Here is an 18,965-nt window from a genome sequence, read left to right on the forward strand (position 1 = left end):
ATCTGCAATGCCTTCACTATCTCCCAAGGCTTCACTGTTCTTGTAGTATAGCATTATCATTTTCCCAGACTTACCCTATTTTCCTGTCCAGAAATGTAGTCTAGGAAGACTTTGAGGCTCAGATTTCTCCACGGTCTCTGTATGTCTACTAGTATTAAAAGTTCTGGCAGTACTAAGAACCACTGAAAATTTTCTAAATATTCCAACTGTTACCAGAATCTACATGTACATTGGCACAGCTGGCTTTTTGAAAGTTCCCTTGCAGATTAGTTGTTGCATATTCTGATCTTTTGATCTACACATACTCAGTACACCCAATTAACATCAAAAGAGTTGGATATACTCAGCATGACCAAAATGATGGAGAAGAATAACTGTATGCTGAAGGTACAGTGGGTTTTCTCAGATTCTTGGAACATCGGCCCTATTGCGTATGCACTGTTCTTCTTCCATCCAAGAAGATCCCAAAAAATTTGATTCTAAAAACTAGAGAAATCCTAAAAAATGGTGTATTGCATCACCTTTGAGAAGCTGGTTCACAAAATAAACTATCACTCTGTACTGTAAGCTGCCAGTAAAAATCCAATATCGCACTTTTTTCTGCCTGTAATTTACCTGATACATAGATGGATATAGAATAACTGTCTCTAACAGATAGCAAATGGCATTCCATGCCTGAGACTCCCACCTGCAGTGGCAAGTCAGTCAGGCCATTTAATGTCTAAGAGACGTCATGAACTTCACCAAAGCATATAAAGTCTAAATCCTAAGTGCATAGCTTTCTATCATCTGTTCCCTGAGTCCTGTTGCTCACTACCCTGGAAGCAGAGCTACCAGTGTTCAGCTCTGAAGGGAGCTCAATCTCCTCCTTCCGTAAGTCACTCAGGCTTGGACTCAAAAGTCCCCAGTCTCATATGAAGTAGCTTAGTCTTTCTTCAAATCCCATTCTCTAAACTTAATCTCTAACTAAACCCAGTTGCTACATTCCATTCCCACCATAGGTCAACTTTCACTTGGCAGCATACATCCAACTCACTGCATGGGATTTACCACTACAAACTAAGGAAGGGTCATCAAGCTTCCAACAGTGCTGTAAAACTGATTAGAGTGATACTTCATGAATTACCATATGTTTGCTTTACAATAGCGGAAACTTAAAAGTTGGTTTAGAGCTGTCTTACATGGCTCAGTTCAACTCAAAGCCGACAACATACATGCAGGTGCCCATCACTACAACTTTCACTAGAAGGCATTTGGATCCCATGTTGTAGAAAAGAAGAGGTTATGCTGACACTTCAAACATTATTTTCTTCTTGTACAAATGCTCCAGTACTAAATAAATAAGCATTCTTTATTGCAGTTAGGTAACTGTCATTAACAGGTTCATAAACTGACCTAACTGCCTTTTGTTATTCCATTGTTGCTCATTATTTTTATGTTTACTAAAATTACCTTTTATAGGTTTTGCTATGTATCAAGCAACAAGAGATCTTGCAAGGTCTGTTCTGCCTTTGTCATTCAACCTCAAGAAAATGCAGCTCCCTACTTCCCTGGCCACTTCACAGAAATCTGATCACAACAGGTAATTGGGAAGCATGAGGGAAGTCCCATGACGGAGGAGCTGGAGCTGGACGGCTGAATGGGAAAAGGCGCAAGGAACAGACTTCCTAAATGGTCAAGCGTTAAGAAGAAACCTCCCACTAGATGGCTCACAGGGTCCTTGCCATATAAATGAACGTAGGAATACCTGACCCAGCAACCACGGAAGTAAAAATCTGTAACGAAAAACATCACTAAAAATTGCACTCTGAATTTGCCACGACCGCACAGTTCTCTGCAGCCATGAACACTAAAAAAAAACCCCCACGCTGGAATTCAAACAGCTGAGAGTCTTATCTCTACCTAGTCCTTGACCTTGTCTAGACTCACAAAAAATAAGGGCAGCAAGAAGCCATTACCTAGGGGATACTTGTGACTTCTAAAGTTTCCATTTATATTGCTACACAACATATTTAGTAATACACTCTGTTTTCAGAACTGTGACATTTTATTTGCTTCATGATTTTGTTTTCAAAATTTGTTTTTTATTCCAAAGGTAGAGCTAAAGGATGTAGAAAAGGACGGTGTTAAGAGACTTTTATCTAGCGTTCTGTTCACACACACACACTCACTTATAAAGCCAACATTATCTGATAGTTAAAAAAAAGCATGTACTTCAAATACATACTGGGGAAAAAAAAAGCGCACATTACATTGCTATTTAAATTTGGACAGTGCTATAGCTGACCATATATTTTATTCCTACACAAACGATCTTCTTCATTTCCTTTAACTGCACTTGGAAAAGCATGCAGTCATCAGCAATGGCAGACTAAACCATGAGGAAACAGAATTCTTGTGAATGCAGGATGTCCTGTGTACAACTTGGGCTTTCACATCTTTTCCTATACACCTTTTCTTTAATGGCACCAAAAATCTAAAAGGATGGCAGTGCTCCGTAAAAAAAAAAACATAAGTTTTTATCATGTGATCAAAACAATGGAACCATTGTATTTTGCTGTATTATTTGACTACATGAATACGGAAATAATCTACACTGCTCTTAATTAGTGTGGTTCATTGCTATTGCAAGATGATGCTTCAGTGTATATATGAAACGTTAAAAGCTAATCACAACTTTGGTATTACAATGAACACCAACATGACAGTAAAAGACCCTAATATTCTACACTACTTACCATTTCTATGAAAATACAGTAATTGACACAAAAATTCCCCAGAAGCTACACTTTTTTTTTTAAGTATCATGTCACTACTGGGCATCATGAATATGAAAATTATTATTACAAAGTACACATTCCATTTAAATGCAAAATACTGCCTTCATTAAGAAACTCATTAGGAAATTAAATTATGCAAAGCTTTATCAAATTAATTAACTGTATTTTGTGGGTCATCAGATAACTTTTCCATTTTGTCATTCGAAGACCTATTATTCTTAAAATGGAGTGCTGTAATTAGTATGTCATTGACAGAAATGGCTCCTCAGACTACAACATTTTACTACACGATGATCTTGAACTGCAGGAGCAGAACTTTAATTCTCTAAAATAGTTTATGTAACTATCATGTTGACCTTCTACACTGAATAAAAGGACAGGAATTGCTATTGTCACCAGTAGCTACAAAGTGTAACAACAAATGAATCTTGCCAATTTACACAGTAAATCAATTATTGATACATCCAAAAAACACAGAAAAGGACAATGCTAACATCTCAGACTCTTTCACTAACTTAAGATTAAGTACTTTAAACAAGGCTAAGTATTTTATACTGGGTGAATACTTAAATTGAATGGAAGACCTAAATTTTGTAATATATTGGTAACTCTTTTCAGTCTTGGTAAAAATTTGTTACATGTTCTAAAGATGCAGTTTTATGGCTTTCTAGTTTCCATTACTTAATTGAGCTACTTAAAATACTTTAATATAGTCGGTCTTAGTAAAAATTGTAAAACAATCAATCTCAAGAACTTATTACTCAAAAGCCTACTTAATTTTCTCCAAGAAGTCAGATACAAGAAAATACTACGAATGTGCAAGACAAGGACTTTATGTCGTCATGATATTCTTCACGTGATTTAAAGTCAAGTGTTCAAAAAGGCTTGTCTTGCAAAGGGATGTTAGTGATAAAAGTTTCACGACCATTTAATCACTGTTAACATACTTGCTGAAATGACTCCTCCTCTGAGACTTATTAATTTCAGTTTCAACAGAATCTAAATTCCTTCCCATCATTCAGCATATTCATAAAATCAAAGCAGACCATTTCAATTTAATTTCAGGAAACACTCAGATAAATGTCACACAAACTAACTTCTACAATGATGAACCAAATCCTTCTGATCTTTTTGAACTGAAGGTCACAAGGAAGATGTCCACTCCTAGAGCTTAGTGCAATAAACCTACTGATACCTGGACTGCCGTACTACAGCCATGTTGCAGTATCTACTACGACAGCTTTGCTACATCATTGTAATACGAATGTAGATTTGTAAGCAGGATATAATTTGCCCTTATAAACAAGGAAGGAAAATTCTAATAGAAATTAATAAGTTTTATTTTAAATAAATATTATGGAAATACTAATTCAAAATTAGGCTGAGTAACATATGTAACAAGGTTTCTGAAGCACCACAGCGTTTTGGTCACAAGGCTCAGTGAGCTGTCTGTAAAAGGTAGTATTCCGGGTAATGTGGAGAGAGAAAAAAAATGAAACCCAGAAAATAACAGAGAGATGCTTTGAGGAAAAAAAGGACATACTGATTACTACATTCTTTTAAAATTACTTTCATAATGGCCTAAATCAATTCTTTTGTGTGTTGCCCAGATGTAAGGGCCTCAAAAAAACAAGAAAACAACTGAAAATTAATCACTCGAACCCTCTAGACCACAAAAAAGTGTAACTGCATCTTCACTGATGTGCCATTGGATGCAAAGAGCAGACTTTCCACTATCTCAGTGCTCAGATCTACCTCTTCTCAGTATTTCAGCTATGTACCTTTTTTTTTTCTGTCAAACTTCAAAGGCCAAACCCATATTCTCTATGTCTCCTTTACTGATTCATGACATGCCAGTCCTACACGCCCTGACTCTCAAGGTACTGAGTAGAGTCCACGGTAAAAGTTCGAGATTTCATAACTGAGTCTTTTGTCTCCTTCACCTCTCCATGGCTTCTGTGGAGCTAGTCAAAATTTAACTCTGGAAACATATGTTCCATAATTCTTCTACGTCTCAAACTTAAAAAATTGAGGCTGAGGTATGATTCATAGTTTTTACCTCAACTCCATTTAAAAAATCAGTGTGTTTCTTCTCACTAGTTTCAGAGACTTGCTGTGGGTATTTTTAAGAAACCTGAATATCTTGATGAGCATAAAGATAGATTGCGGTTCACAGACAGACTGCTGTCTCTTTTTGCATAATCTTTTGTAATACAATCATTAAATACCTTTGTAAGTTAAACAAATGTTTCAAAGTAGTCATAACTCTAGAGGCACTGGACTGTTGAAGATCCTCTGAAAAGACAATACTACTAATCTTCAGGCCACATTTCCTTCACCTCCCAACACACACCACTTTTGCAGAAGAAATGACATAAGGGGTCTTGTCAGCTCTTATGTTTGTTGCCGGCTTTTCACTATGGCAGGGGTCTTCTTCATGAGACAGCAAGGATTATTATCCTTCCAGCATTTTTCCCACGCCCAACTTTGTATTCTGGAACTCTTGCCTCTTAAGCAAGAATAAGCAACTCTTGCATAGTCTTCTCAGTGAAAGCTAAAGTATACTTCTTCGTCATGGAGTTCTGCGTGCTTTTAATTTGGCAGAGGATCTACTCCGAAAGGCCACCAAAACAGTTAGAACGCGACAGACCAGCCTGTCCATGTCACGCTGTTTGTTCAGAAATAGGTAGATATAACAAGATTTTTAAGTAAAAACTAATGTAGACAGAGAGAATGCAAGTTAGTCTATTGCTCTGCATGTCATTTTTTCTTTTTGAGACGCCTTCTTACCTTACGCATGGGACTAGTTACAATTCATCCACAGCCAGGCTGGATGAGGCTTTCAGCAATCTGATCAGGTGGCAGACGTCCCTGCCTATGGCAGAGGTTTGGAACTAGATGATCTTTAAGGTCCCTTCCAACCCAAACCATTCTGATTCTATGATACAATTGATTTTATTTATCTAACAGGATGTACATATTTTTGGTGAGTACAGCTAGGCATATAGCAAAAATACGATTGAACTTCAAAAGTAATTAGGTTTTGTTCTCCTTGTATCACTTTGATATTAACTTTCAATATGCCTTCAAGCAGGTGGAAAGCAGGGAAATGTTCCAGTGCTTACTGGAAGTAAGTGCATACTTACGCAGTTGTACTTTGTTTCTTTCTTCCAATGTTATAGCACATGAAAGTAAGCAAGAAAACTTCAGGAGTTAACACATACATACAATCCTTTAAAACTAATTTCTGCAGTGTTAAGTGAGCAGTAGTCCGTCTTCTTGGGTTAGTGACTTTTTTTTCCCTTCAAAAGGGAAAATTGTCTTGGCTAATGCATACATCAACTGCGTTTACAGCAGCTGCTGAGAAATCACTGAAGGTAAAAATACTGTGTGACTGTGTCAATAGTACGTACCAGAGTGATGAAATTCCACTGTCCCACTGTTTACTGCTCCATCAAGTAGTATCTGCAATCTGACAATCATAGAGATGATGCACCTGTACAAGATGAACTGAAGTGACTCCTGGATCTTCCAAGCTATGCTTGCAGCGCTATTCACATTCTCACCACTACAAAATGACTACTGATTTGAGAACAACGATGCACTTCTGGAAAACCACAGCCACACGTTTTCTTCGATGTTTTGTCCATTACTTCAGGTTGTAAACCCAAGAGCAAATTCAGCAGCAATGCACTATGTATCTTCGTTTAGGCTTTCAGTTGCAATAAGAACTCTAAAAGCACCATCCCTAAGACAGAGGCACTAGTAAGTATCAAAAATGGTAAGTATTCCAACTCAGTGAAACAGAGTTGAAGACTTGGATTGTACTCGCAGTTCTGCTAGCAGCAACTAGAGATTTCCTGAGGAAAATTACTACACATTCTGGTATTTATAAATATATAATCAAGAGACCTGATGGATCTGTCATTGAAGAAAAAAACGTGTATCGATAACATTATTACTAAGAAGTAATAGTTTCCTGCTGATGTTTACTGCTCAGCAAATCTTTGTCATTATCTTCTTTTTTTTCCCCCCCTTTTTAAAATACTGTTAAACCCATTATTCCTGCACTGATATTTTCTAAGCAGGATGTACCAAGCCTCTGCTTCTGATCTTAAAACAGCATTCGGAACAAATACTAGAGTACAATGCCTTTTAATCTCTTTTTCTCAGTTATGTTTTTCAATTCAGTGCCAACTGATCCTCTACTCACTGTTGTCAAGAATATCTCCTACTATTCTGTACTACCTTTAAAGCTAGGGAGTATGTACCTAAAACAGGGTAAAGCGCAATGGCAATACATCTTTTTGTCAACAGTGCCAAGGCTGTTATCTCCCAAGTCAAGTGATATGGACTAGCTTGTACATCTACACCCATACTGTTTGTAGGGTGTGTGGTAAGCCATTATCTTTCCTCTACCTGGATTCTTCTAACTTTTATCTGGATTACTCTATTCACCATGGTAGCCACAGAAGCCAGTCACGGCCACTGCAGACATGAACTAGTATGTACCTCTCGTAGGTGGCTGAAAGACTAGAATCCTAAAACAAAACAGAGAACAAGCTAATGTGACAACCCTGACATACCTAGGCTAATGTAACATCTCGACGAGCTCATGGCATTTAAGCAGTCACAGAGCTGGACAAGAGATGAACACATCTCTTTCAATTAACATCGCATACATATATTCAGCTACTCAGGATAGGATTTTTCAGCTAATTTTCACCATCTAGCTTATTGTTGAGAATTCCTTTTTGGAAAATGCTGAGAAACATCTCTTTTTCACTTGTATAAAATATTATCTGAAACCATATTCTAAGAGCACAGAAAATTCAGTTTACTGTTATCATCCTCAGTATACAACAACCCCTAATATTGTGCTGTTCCAGGAATTAGGGCTCTACTACTGAAGATTTAGCTCCAGTATACAATGCATCAATAGAAAACAAACTTGCAAATAATGCCACTTCTCGAAGAGAAAACAGATTAATTGTGAAAAAAAACCCCAAATGTTCTTTTACTTCACGACAGTGATAGAGAAAGTTAGTCCATTTTAACCTGGTACTAGAAAAATACTCAAGGTGTTTCCAGCTCTTCAAAGAATGAGTCCTAACTTCATATAAAAATCACACATCCACTCCAATCCAGTCACCATACACAAATACTCTGGGTGAAATTTTAGTCTCCTTAGTGCTAGAGACTGTTTTCACATTGCCTTCAGCAGAGAGTTTCAACCTTGAAACTTGAGTTTCAGGTCTCCTAGAAAGAAATTCTGACAGCTGTTATTTCTTGAAAAATAACTGGGCAAGTTTAAATTATTTTTAGCAAACAGTAGATACAGCCATCAGTCTAAGAAGTTGCGTTACACATAATGCACAAACTTGTTTGTGATAGAAGTTGCTGAGAAGAACTTTACAGAGATCATTATAGCCTTGTTTGTGCAGAGCCAAAGCTAACTCAACAAAAGATGAAGAATATGCCCTCGCAATATGCCTGATTTTTATGGAAGCAAGCTTTTAATGCTTAGGTAATAATCAGAAACACTAGTTGTGCAAAAGTGTAATTGGAAAGATGTACATGCTAGGAGCACAAAAACTACATACAGATGCATGCACATACAAATATTTTTTGATTTAAAAGAAAGTCTAAAAATCTTCGAAGAGAAACTATTCAAAAGAACTGACCTACTGTTAGTTCACATTCAATCCCCAGTATAGCCATGATCTAAAAGGTTTATGTTCACAAAACCAGAAACACGTGCTTGTTTGCTTCTAAATGCTTTTAACACTCTTAGCGAAAACCCAGTGCCATTTTTACTAGCTTAAACATCTGGTGTTAGTTTTGGTTTAGCCAACAGGAATGCAATCTGCAGCAGGTCTTATTACAGTACCTATCATCAAAATCAGAAAATAAGGCTTTTCTACAGTTGAAACAAGTACGGCTCCTACTTGGTATGTTACCAGTTAAGTATGCATTACAGGATCCAGTGAAAATCATAACCTAGCAGTTACAGCTCTAACTATACAGTACATAAGAAATATCTGTAAGAACTTGTTTTGTTTTACTTTCACGGCAGGCTACATTTGAAATGCAATATTTATAACGATTTTAAAATGCATTTTGTTTAAACCTAACACTATCACCATGCATTTAAAAACATGAAAACAACAGGTTCTTTGTATTCATAGCACTTCAGATCCACTTCCATCTTAGAGGGACAGACACAGAGAGTGCACAGGCAAGGCAAAACAATCACGGTGTTTTTCCCAGAGCAGCCTTAGTGTCTCACTCATTTGCTGGATGGATTTCACCGTGTTAGCTAGTGTCTCAGGGGAAGCCTGAGACTCACACATTGGAAGTCTCATGCATTTTAAAAACTGAAATACACAGAGGCAGGTGAGGACTGACAGGCTTCCATTACTGTAATGCAAATACAAACAGTAACTGTTTTCAAAAGCCGCCACGGATTTACTACTGCAGCCAACAGGGTCGTATCTCATTCCCCTCTGCAAGCTCGAAAATCATGTGAAATGCTTATTAAAACACGACTGTGCACCTTCCCATGTCCCTATTCACTGTGTGTCTACCTAAAACATGGCACAGATATTAAATAGTCTTCTTTATAACTGTTAGTTCCTGTCTTACACCACGACATCAACTCTCTTCTCTGAACATATCTTGTGTTTTTTTTTATTTTACAGTGGAATATTTTTTAGATAATTCCTTGTAGCCACTTTTGCTTTGCATAATTTATAACATGACCCTCATATTTATATATAGACAATAAAATGTAAGGATAATGAATAAACAAAAAGACTTATACTTGTGAGTTAGGCTGCATATATCACATTTTTATAGCAACGTTTTACTAAAGCCTAGGGAAAAGACATTTACATGAATGAAGACCTATTTAAAACAAAACAGAAATCTAAAAAGTAGAAATTCTTACCCTAAAAAACTCTTTAGTGGAGCCAGAATCTAATGTCCCATAAGCAATTTCTGTTTGCTTGGAAAGATCCTCTGCACTTTCAATGGGAGACACCATCCTCTCAACCGTCAGGAAGGCAGCTAAGTTAGCCGTGTAGGATGAGATTATGATGAGGGTAAAGAACCACCACACACCTCCAACAATGCGCCCAGACAGGGATCTAATAACAAGTATGAAATGGATTTGTAAAGTGAAATGAAAGTCCTAAAAAGGAACACATGTTATCAGTTTTATGCAAATGGTGCGTTATACTATAGGGAAGCATTTCAGGCTATTTTGTAGCACAGCTCTGCATACTAATCAGATAGGAAATCAAGGCATACTCCACTATATCTCCCGGACTTTACTGAAATCAGGACTCCAGAGTTTACTTTAGGGAGAATTTAGTGATCCAGCTCTTCAAAGTTCTGAACAGCTTGAAAGGAAACTGCTCCCATCATCATGTGCTATATTTAACACATAAGATTGTTGTTCCCTCTGAAGTGAATTTGTGTGACATTACGAAGAGGATCAATCAAAATCAGTGAAACAGTGCTTTCAGATAAACCAGTATGCACTTAAAAATTAAGTGCCTTTATATTGCTTATTTTCCTAAGACATTCAGACAAAGACTGATTTAGACAAAACAACGGCTTATGCTGCGGTGGACAATCTACACTGAGAAACAAAGAGCATTGTTTGCAATAAGAACTGGTTCAGGGAATACCCATAAACTAAAAAGTGCATACAATTTTTGAAAGACACAAGCATTTAACAAACTGAGGACTGGACATGAAACAATCAGTGACAACACAGAAAAATGGTGAAGAAAGTATATTTTTAAATAATAAAAATCTGATGTTTTTAACTGCAGCAGGTAGGCTCTTATGGATCTTTGTTTTGCATCTCCTGCTCAAGAAGAGAGAAGAAAAGAGAACTCAAGAAAATATATCAAACAGTATAAAGCACACAACTAGAGAAATTCAATGATTTCAGTACCAGAAAACTAATAAAGAGAATTATTAATACTGCTATTATGTAAAACTTAACTTTTTTTTAAATGATCCTTTAAACTTTGAAATTACTATTTTGTTTCCAAACAAGACATTATAGGAAGGAGTATATAATCTTTGGAGATGTGATGAATTATTTGGCAGACATGCGCATGTAGTTGAAAGCCTACGTACTAAGGCACTGCATTAGCTTAGGTATATCTTGATGTGTCTCCTCCTCTATCTATTAAGTAAACAACTTATAAATCACTTACCCAGCCTACTGCATTATGAAAGAGGTTTCCAAACTAATTCTAATAAAATATTAATATAGTTATAACTATACATATATACCCATTAAAACATGAGAGTTATGTAAAGCTGATTTATTAAACTGGGAGCAAAAATAAATAGAACCAATTCTGGACAAATTATTTTTACTAATTGCTATTGTAAAAAATCTCTGTGATAATACGGACATGAAAAGTCTTATCCCATGTCGTAATAGACTCATGAATTCACTCTACTACATGACAATTAAGTCAGATAAGGTCCAGAACATGTTATTGAAAAGAACCATAGGAAAGAAATTATTTCAAGTTCCTTCCAATTTTAGATATATTCTGCAAACATGCTTTCTGTCACCTCTGAAAAAACACTATATACTTACTTTGACATGGAGGTAATCTGAATACAAAATAATTCTGCAATTAAAAGGTTGAATTTTATTATAAATATATATTTGCAAGGTAGAATCTCTGACAATGTGTATTTAATAACTGCTGATTTTATGGCACTTTGTATTGTATTGATGACATCTGCTATAAATGATAATAATCTTCAGAAGCCCATGATCTGTCAGCAAACAAAGTCACTGCTGACTTTGTAAAAAAAGAATAAGCTCAATGCCAATCCACATGTAATGCTCCCACACGACATCTTCTAAATAAAATTTTTTGAATGTCATTTGTATTCAAAATTTTCTCAGGTTTGTCCCAGTTAAATAAATCACTTCTTTTTTTATGTATCTTTTGAAGCTTTTCTAAAGAATTGACAATTATATGCTAGTATGAACCTACAATTGTATAAGCACCTCATTCATCAGATCATTAAATACTAAAACAACAGGTTCTGTGCACAATTACCTAAATTTGTGCACCACACTTTATATTTACAAAGGTATTACACGGCAGTACTGAGAGTACACTTACGTCTCAAAAAAGATAAGGAAAACTTTGCTAAGTTATCATTATCATATCATTCTATTCTATTCTATTCTATTCTATTCTATTCTATTCTATTCTATTGTTTCCACGCTACATGGCAACATGGGGACTGCTATTGCAAACTAGTTTCCAGGTGGTCCAGTCTTACTCAGCATTACCTTCTATTTCAGCATCAGGAAGCTGTAGTAACTTGTCTACTCTATTATTCTTACAGTGGTTGGCACTTTTATTAGGGAATTGATAGTAACAATGGTGTAAAACTTAACTTCACAAAGACATTTTGCTGATGTCTGAAAAGATTCCTACTCATATCTGCTCTAAGTCATTTGCAGGGAGTTCAAATTCCGTAATAGAAGAACAGAAATAACTGAGGTGTTTTCATCCCTTTTCTGTTTTTCTTATAAACAGATAATATACAAACTAACCACTTTCTTCAAAAATGTTTGTAATGAAATAAAGTGCTGTTAAACACCTCACTGAAATTAAATCTTTAATCTCCAAAATGATTAGCTTCATGCACCTTTTATGATGATCATTTACTATCATTATTCTTACATCATCTTTCAAAAGTTACCAAACTGCGCACAACAACTGTCATGCCTTAATAGCGAGTAAAATAATAAAAAAAAAATCGTTATTCTACTATGGCCTTGATTCAATAAAAATAATTTTGTAGCTAATAGAGGACTTTGCAGACAACTAAACCTGCGAAGTGTGTAATCAATACAAAAAAACCCAAAGGACTGAAATTAACACAGCTTCTCATGATCTGAAACGATTGGCTCTCTTCACTGTCTCATTTCTTGCATACAATTCTTTTGGTGTTACATGTCAAATCTATTGCATCTTTCATCATAAAGGCTGGCATATCTCACTGTGATACGTCAGCCTTTACACGGGATTGCTAAAGTTCTCACACAATAAATGCTCTGCTCTTTCTGCAGTAGAACAACTTGAAAACCTGCTGCTGCCTTTTGGGATGCACGACTTCTACCTAAGAAATGCTCCCTTGGTGTGACTTATTTTGCACACTAGCCACTAGAAATTGACCTGTTTCCTGTCTTACTTTAGGATCCTTAGAAGAAAGTTAATTTCCCTAGTATAATTAGATAAGTCCTCTGATTTGATTTCCTTAAACCCAGTTGCCCTGTTTCACTTATTACTATAGTTCCTTCAAGCAGCAAGCAGTTATTTACCTACCTACTTACCACTTCGCTGAATCAAGGCTAGAACCACTTGTGCACAAGGGAAATAGAATATTTAATGAGCTGCAAAGGAATTAACTTCAGTGCTTTACAGTTGCCCCTAATAAAGTAGGTGAAAATCCAGGAGGAATTAAGAATTTTTAAACTGGACCTTCAAATTCACATTTTAGCAATTTCCTTTGTGACTTTTTTAAAACTAGGCCATGGAAAAACAGCAGTGTTCTGCAACTACTCACATTAAGTTAGAACCATCGCAGGACTTTTATTTTAGTTCAAGGCTCTCCTGTAGAACAGTGGGTTAATACCTGTATTATGATATGTAGTGAGTTTTAGAGGGAAAGTGTCGTTCGTGACTAGTATGTTACCCTTTTTCCCATTACAGTTGTTGTGAACCATATGCACTGTTAACTGTAAAATGGGAATATGCAGCAAAAACACGGTACCCCTCCAAGAAGGCATGAAATGACTTGAACCTTATGCATTTTACAGTCTCTGCATGGTGTATATAACTTCACTTGCCAAAGGCATGATCGACACTAAGACAATATCGATCAAATACATCATGACCCTATGTCACAGATAATTGCTTTTATTTCAAGGACTTTTGTGAATTTAGGGAGGGTAAAAAACATAGCCATTAATTTTTTTCTGAGAGTGAAAATATATGCACCATGAACCTCCTCCAGTTGAGATGGCTGAGACCAAAAATGCACAAAGTTGAAACGGGCGAGTAACCAACCTTGGCGAAATATCGCATCCTTGCTGCATAAAGGCACCCAGGGAAAACCAGAGACTATTAAATATCCCAAATTCATTAGTTGATTCATTAGTTTGCGTTTCTCTTCCATCTTCAAACTCCTCAGTGTGCCACTCGTATGGGCTAAATCTGCTGACCAGGAATAAAACTACACTGACCCCAATGTAGGCAAAAACAATGCACATCCAGATTTCATATGCTAACGGATCAAGAAACGAAAACACTCCTGGCTTGGATTTCTGAGGCTTCTTGATCATTATTGATATCCCCAGGCTCATAAAGGGCTTTGAGAAGTCAATCACCTCTTCTCTCACCAATGTTATAGTTAATGGAGCGATTGCAATATCGGCTTTCTGTAAAGGAAGAAAAAAGCAAATAATAGCTAATACAAAGAAGGGTTTAGTTTCTATAGCATTTCACAAACGGAAAATAGGACAGCAGAGACACTAGCAACATTCGTTTCACCAAGAACGTCCTATGGAGAATTTAATAAAATTTTAGTCGAAACTCTTCTTACTGAACTATAGATACCCATATGGGTGGCATATTCCAAGCTTCCTTTTTTACACGTCCTTAAAAGTGTTAGTAAAGGACAATGCCTTTCACCTGGTCAGGAGGATGAAACATGCACTCACTTCCCCTCAGCTTCATTTGCATTTACAATCTCATTTCATGTTTTACTTTCAAAATTTTTCATGTCAATATAAGTTACTAATTCTCTCTCAAAGGAATTAGATAATGTTCCTCTACAGAGAAAAATAAACCAAATCCCATTCCTTCCATCAGTCATCTTTAATGGCTTTATTATAAAAGATTTTCTTACCCCATAAACAAGTTCTCCAACCATCCCATTCCAGATTTTCGTGTCTGCATCCCTCGCCCCATACTTGCCATCCCCAACAATTGTGAGCTTGTATTTGAATCCACAGTGTTTAGCAATTTCTGTAGCTAAGTCCACACAATAGCCCTCATATCGATCATTTCCTTCAAGCATTTCGTGATTTTTCTTCATCATGACGTATGGGGACTCCTGCACAGAAAGAACTTGCCTTAGTTAATTGGTAGAGAGACAGTTGTATCAGTTGTGCACTTCATAGATTAATGTTTCATTTTACATGTGAAAAAAAGAGAGAAGATAACATCTGACTCATACATGCTATGTATATGTTAGCTGTTAATTATTAATGTGACATGGCCTTAACACATTTAAAAGCTGCATTCTCCATAGTCATATACAAACAACAATACTTACAGGTATAGTGATTCCCAGCAGTATGTTAATAATGACCATGAATGTTAACAGGAGTTATGCATTCAGAGAAGAAAGAGTAAGTTCCAAAATCAGTTTCTTTCTCTCATAGAGTTTGGATGGAAGAAGGCAAAGGTATTTAGTTTCTTTCATTGTTGTCTTAATACGAGAAAATTCTTTCTATTTCACAACCACATCCCTCCCTGGGAAAACACTTCAGACTATCCACGCCATATCTTTATTGAATTACTACACAAACAATAGGTAAGATACCTATAACTATGCAGTAAATTTCTATCATCAGTAAAACCGGCGATGAGTCGTAAGTCCTATTAAAGCAACGTATCTCCTCTGCGCTCAGTTGTTACTGAACTACTCTTGCATTCAGTGAAATTTCTGATAGCCTGTGATTTCTCCAAACTGATAAAGAAGCTGTGTAACTTACAGAAAAATGCTGTTCTACAACAGTACATAACGTTATTTTCTAGTCAACTGGAATACAACTTCAAATGGTTTTTTTTACATTTCACCAATCCATAGCAGATACAATTAATTCTGAAGCATAAGAACCAGTCTCTTTGCTGTTTGGAAAAATCTGTTCTCTAAAACTAACACAATGGTTCTGCCTCTCAAAATTTCATCCTTTGAAAGCAGGTATTTTATTTCCATTTTCAGGTCTAAAAATTTTAACTTTCTAGGACATTCAACAACCGTTTTTCTTCTATGGAACAAAATCGCATACTGAATCACATACATTTCGGTAATTTCCAGATTTTATTTGTGTATTGTAATAAGTAGCACATCATAACCTCAAATAATAAAAAGACAGCATATTTAAACTAACATAATGATGAGAAACAAACCACTGTAGGACAGACTGTCTTCTGACAAAATAGGAGGTTAATTACCAAAATAGTGGTGACAATAATAGTCTTATTCTCTAGTCCTGAAGATTCGTTTCCCAGAGGGCCATCAAGAGGATTCACAACCATTTTGTCCACTTCACTCCAATATCCAATCTAAAGAGAGTTTATAGGATGCACAGACACCAATGAATATGAACTTTCATAGAAAAGGTAAAGAATCTTACTACTATGCCTCTGATTTATGCTCACAGAGAACTATTTTAGCTATGGATTTACCAGTGTAAATATTTCTATTTATGTAGTTAAAGACTATAACAAAAAGTAATAAGATTGAACTAATGACATTTGTTCACATTAATTTGTCTAATTCGGGTATACCATTTTTATTCACATATTAACAGGTTTTAGTATTGACATCACACACTGTAGGATTGAAAGGGTTACGGAAAACTCCAGATTAGGAAGACATGAGGAACTTTTTCCTGAAAGGTGTGGAATTAAGAGCAGAAAGATAATCACATTTAAAGAAACATCACTGAAAAAATCTGTATTCTGCATTTGTCATTCAGAAGCATATCTCTCCAAATTCTGGCTCACATTTAGCAATTCAGATCAGAAAGCAAAAAGTTTAAACCACAAAACTGAAAGGAAAATACTCTTATGTAGTACTCACCAGAAAGAACAACTTGTATTTGTCAGAAAGAAATAATGCATATTTTTACCCTGTTCTGCAAGGCCATCATAGAAAAATCTATGAATAGGTTTTAAAACAACTCATGCCTTAATTAATCTCTAGTGTTTCATTACCTACCTTAACACGTTGCTTAGCATGGTAAAACCTTTAAAGACACTGTAAGACAATTCAAATTACCTTCCGAGGACCAGTACTTTTGAGTTCCATGATGTTTATCGTAAAATTGATTCTCTTTCCATTCTGATCAAACTTTATATTTCCTGTTAGACCTTCCACCTGAACCTATACAGATGAAGATGAAAGTGGCAGAAGAATTAAGTTTGTTTCTTTTTAGAAAACGCATTTTGCTTTTCCATAAATGATCACTGGTATTTCAAAACCATTCAGTTTAGACTTTTCCAAGCGCAATACATCATGTTAGTATGAGATATGTTCTTGAGGAGTTCATTTCCACATTTCCTGCAAGATCCAGGCAGGTTAGAAGACTGGAAGGTTCTTTTCAAGCATTTACAGAGAATTTCACACATACACTCATCCCAGCATTCACTCTAGAGAAGCTACCTGTTTCAATGCCCTTTCTATTTCTACACCATGACCCCAGGGTACAGCTGGATTTGCAAGACAATCTCCAGCGTTTCCTCTTCTGGAGATCTCAATCCTCTGTTTACGCAAATTACGGAAAGCTTCTGTCATCACTTGAACAGCATCATAGGTCAGAGCAGATGTATACTGAAAAGAAGTGAAAATATTTAATTAAAAACCAGCTTCAGCTTCACTACATTTTCCAAACCACTCATTAATCCATTAAACACTGCAACGTATTAAAAATAAAAAGCACAGTAAAATAGACTTGAAATCAGACCACTTTTTCTTTATTTTGGAGGTCACTATCCTCTGAGGGGCATCTATGCAAACTAATGAAGTGTTCTCCATCAGAATGGTTAGGGGCAGTGCTAGTAAGTCCCAACTGAAGATCTACAGCTGTTTTCAGTGTGAATTACATTCGTTTCCCACCACAACTGTGTAACGGTTCTGTGTGCAGATATGGCTAGAATGCCATGGAGGTGAAAGGGGAAAAAAGAAACAACTTCGACTATTTAGCGTGAGTCAGCCTCTAAAAATAAGAAATTGTTCCTCTGATTACACTCTTTGTGGAGATGCATTTATATACAGGTCTCTAGACTACAACCCTTCCCACATATAGGCACAGAAAACCAAACAACATATATTGCATATGTGTGTGCTTAACTTTTGTCTCTTAAATATAAAAACTCAGAGGTAGCTATTTTCAAGTATGCAATGCCTTGTCAACACCATGCAAAAACATGTTTTGGACTGAGATTTCTGGAAGAAGCGGTGCTCCTCAAAGAGTAATATAGGCAACAAAGAGCCCCATGTTCCTAATCTGACACAACATAAGGAGCTTTACAACTTTTGAGACATCAGAGAAGAATCCTGCAATCACAAGCATCAGAAGCTGGGGCTAAACAGTCAAAAGCAGTTATATTCAGTGCCGGAAAATTTTACACATTACCTAACTGAACAGAAACCACATGTGCATGTACACCGAGGACTTTGTTGGATGGGCTTTACGAGACCAGAACATTGCAATTATGCCAAATATAAGGGACATTTTTTGAAATATGGGCCAGAATATAACTACTTACAGCCTTATGAATGAATGCAATGATCCCTATGAAGGCTATTAGATGCTGAAAATACATAAACTGTAAAGCAGAGAGAAATGATATATTGGCTCTTTGCTTCAATGGCTCAGATTTTAATGAGAATTTTAATTAGCTAGCTCAAGTCATGCAGAAGGCTCTTGTAATTGTAACCAAGGCAGGCTCCTGAATTGAGGTCATTTTTGTATGCTACTGTTAGACCTTGGAGAGGAAGAAAATGAAGGTGGAACTCTTTTTTTCAGATATATAAGCTTACTAGGTGATTAATGTGAATCTTCTCAAGAAAGGTCTCTCCGTGACTTGTATGGAAATCTTCAAAGGGATCAGAACAGTAGAAGAATGAAGTGAAAATCTGACTGGAGACAATACTACTTTCTGCTACTGGAGTAGCAGTGATTAAGTGGTGGACATGGATTTGGAGAAAAGGAGAAAGTAACAGATTGGAGAGAAAGGATCTTGACTCATTTTTCTGGGACTATCAGAACTTCTTTAAGCATAGCTCTTTGCAGTACAGAAACATAACCTACCACACTAGCGTTTTGAG

At 36.2% G+C, this 18,965-nt stretch overlaps 1 protein-coding gene across 4 annotated transcripts in view; it reads right to left on the bottom strand.

Annotated features, from left to right (window-relative positions):
• GRIA2 (glutamate ionotropic receptor AMPA type subunit 2) overlaps window positions 1-18,965 on the bottom strand; it is a 94,265-nt gene that overhangs the window by 4,323 nt on the left and 70,977 nt on the right. For 3 of the 4 annotated variants that reach the window (XM_086611301.1, XM_086611300.1, XM_086611298.1), the window contains exons 7-12: window positions 17,298-17,465; window positions 16,914-17,018; window positions 16,085-16,195; window positions 14,751-14,957; window positions 13,910-14,280; window positions 9,730-9,928 (exon numbers count right to left, since the gene is read on the bottom strand). In XM_086611301.1, the coding sequence (XP_086467427.1) occupies window positions 9,730-9,928; window positions 13,910-14,280; window positions 14,751-14,957; window positions 16,085-16,195; window positions 16,914-17,018; window positions 17,298-17,465 (1,161 nt within the window). Of the gene's footprint in view, window positions 1-9,729; window positions 9,929-13,909; window positions 14,281-14,750; window positions 14,958-16,084; window positions 16,196-16,913; window positions 17,019-17,297; window positions 17,492-18,965 lie in introns of all 4 variants that reach the window. The other variant, XM_086611299.1, reaches the window with a different exon arrangement.

The sequence above is a fragment of the Tauraco erythrolophus genome, chromosome 5 (assembly GCF_009769465.1).
Source record: "Tauraco erythrolophus isolate bTauEry1 chromosome 5, bTauEry1.pri, whole genome shotgun sequence".
In the NCBI taxonomy this organism is placed as follows: Eukaryota; Metazoa; Chordata; class Aves; order Musophagiformes; family Musophagidae; genus Tauraco; species Tauraco erythrolophus.